At 57.8% G+C, this 2,500-nt stretch overlaps 1 protein-coding gene across 1 annotated transcript in view; it reads right to left on the minus strand.

Moving 5' to 3' along the window:
* LOC144954339 (troponin I, slow skeletal muscle-like) overlaps positions 1 to 2,500 on the minus strand; it is a gene marked incomplete at its 3' end in the record, with an annotated part of 9,498 nt that overhangs the window by 4,997 nt on the left and 2,001 nt on the right. The window contains exon 2 of the mRNA XM_078884856.1: positions 2,242 to 2,283. Within this exon, the coding sequence (XP_078740982.1) occupies positions 2,242 to 2,250 (9 nt within the window). The remainder of the gene's footprint in view (positions 1 to 2,241; positions 2,284 to 2,500) is intronic.

Genomic DNA, 2,500 nt, shown 5'->3' on the forward strand with positions numbered 1-2,500 from the left:
TGGTGGTGGTGGTGGTGGTGGTGGTGATGGTGGTGGTGGTGGTGGTGGTGATGGTGGTGGTGGAGTTGGTGGTGGTGGTGGTGGTGGTGGTGGTGGTGATGGTGGTGGTGGTGGTGGTGGTGGTGGAGTTGGTGGTGGTGGTGGTGGTGGTGGTGGTGGTGGAGTGGTGGTGGTGGTGGTGGTGGTGGAGTTGGTGGTGGTGGTGGTGGTGGTGGTGGTGGTGGTGGAGTTGGTGGTGATGGTGATGGTGGTGGTGGTGGTGATGGTGGTGGTGGTGGTGATGGTGGTGGTGGTGGTGGTGGTGGTGGTGGTGGTGGTGGAGTTGGTGGTGGTGGTGGTGGTGGTGGTGGTGGTGATGGTGGTGGTGGTGGTGGTGGTGATGGTGGTGGTGGTGGTGGTGGTGGTGGTGGTGGAGTTGGTGGTGGTGGTGGTGGTGGTGGTGGTGGAGTTGGTGGTGGTGGTGGTGATGGTGGTGGTGGTGGTGGTGGAGTTGGTGGTGGTGGTGGAGTTGGTGGTGGTGGTGGTGGTGGTGGTGGTGGAGTTGGTGGTGATGGTGGTGGTGGTGGTGGTGATGGTGGTGGTGGTGGTGGTGGTGGTGGTGGTGGTGGAGTTGGTGGTGGTGGTGGTGATGGTGGTGGTGGTGGTGGTGGAGTTGGTGGTGGTGGTGGAGTTGGTGGTGGTGGTGGTGATGGTGGTGGTGGTGGTGGTGGTGGTGGAGTTGGTGGTGGTGGTGGTGATGGTGGTGGTGCTGACTGAGTTGGTGGAGGTGGTGGTGGAGGTGGTGGTGGACATGATGGAGGTGGTGGTGGTGGTGCAGGTGGTGGTGGTGGTGGAGGTGGTGGTGTAGGTGGTCATGGAGGTGGTGATGGAATTGGTGGAGGTGGTGGAGGTGGTGGTGATGGAGGTGGAGCTGGTGATGGAGATGATGGTGGTGGTGATGGAGGTGGTGATGATGATGGTGGAGGTGGTGGAGGTGGTGGTGATGATGGAGGTGGTGGTGATGGAGTTGGTGGTGTTGGTGGAGGTGGTGGTGATGGAGTTGGTGGTGGAGGTGGTGGTGATGATGGTGGTGGTGGTGGAGGTGGTGGTGATGGTGGTGATGGTGGTGGTGATGATGGAGGTGGTGGTGATGGAGGTGGTGGTGATGGAGTTGGTGATGGAGTTGGTGGTGTTGGTGGAGGTGGTGGTGATGATGGTGGAGGTGGTGGAGGTGGTGGTGATGGTGGTGATGGTGGTGGTGATGGTGGAGGTGGTGGAGGTGGTGGAGGTGGTGGTGATGGTGGTGATGGAGGTGGTGGTGATGGTGGAGGTGGTGGAGGTGGTGGAGGTGGTGGTGATGGTGGTGATGGAGGTGGTGGTGATGGTGGAGGTGGTGGAGGTGGTGGAGGTGGTGGTGATGGAGTTGGTGATGGAGTTGGTGGTGTTGGTGGAGGTGGTGGTGATGATGGTGGAGGTGGTGGTGGTGATGGTGGTGATGGTGGTGGTGATGGTGGAGGTGGTGGAGGTGGTGGTGATGGTGGTGATGGAGGTGGTGGTGATGGAGGTGGTGGTGATGGAGTTGGTGATGGAGTTGGTGGTGGTGGTGGAGGTGGTGGTGATGATGGTGGTGGTGGTGGAGGTGGTGGTGATGGAGGTGGTGGTGATGAGTTGGTGATGGTGATGGAGTTGGTGGAGGTGGTGGACATGATGGAGGTGGTGGTGGTGGAGATGGTGGTGATGGTGGATGTGGTGGTGATGGAGTTGGTAGTGGTGGTGGAGTTGGTGGTGGTGGTGGAGTTGGTGGTGGTGGAGGTGGTGGAGGTGGTGGTGATGATGGAGATGGTGGTGATGGAGTTGGTAGTGGTGGTGGAGTTGGTGGTGGTGGTGGAGTTGGTGGTGGTGGAGGTGGTGGAGTTGGTGGTGGTGATGGAGTTGGTGGTGGTGGTGATGGAGTTGGTGGTAGTGGTGATGGAGTTGGTGGTGGTGGAGTTGGTGGTGGTGGTGATGGAATTGGTGGTGGTGGAGTTGGTGGTGGTGGTGGTGATGGAGTTGGTGGTGGTGCAGTTGGTGGTGGTAGTTGTGATGGAGTTGGTGGAGGTGGTGATGGTGGTAGGACATGGGGACACGGGGAGATTGAGAGATGGTGGTGATGATGATGATGTTGGTGGTACAAGGTCATAATGATGCTGCTGATGATGATGATTCTGATGCTGCTGATGGTGATGCTGCTGCTGCTGCTGCTGCTGATGATGATGTTCGCACCTTGAGCATGAGTTTTCTGGAGGCAGAGATCTTGCCTTTGGGCTGTGGAGGAAAATCATCATCATCATCAGCAGCAGCATCATCATCATCAGCAGTATCATCAACTGTATCATCAGCAGCAGCATCATCATCATCAGCAGCAGCATCATCATCATCAGCAGCAGCAGTATCATCAGCAGCAGTATCATCAACTGTATCATCATTAGCAGCATCATCATCAGCAGCAGCATCATCAGCAGCAGCATCATCATCATCAGCA

Source organism: Lampetra fluviatilis, unplaced genomic scaffold (assembly GCF_964198595.1).
Source record: "Lampetra fluviatilis unplaced genomic scaffold, kcLamFluv1.1 SCAFFOLD_477, whole genome shotgun sequence".
Taxonomy (NCBI): domain Eukaryota; kingdom Metazoa; phylum Chordata; class Hyperoartia; order Petromyzontiformes; family Petromyzontidae; genus Lampetra; species Lampetra fluviatilis.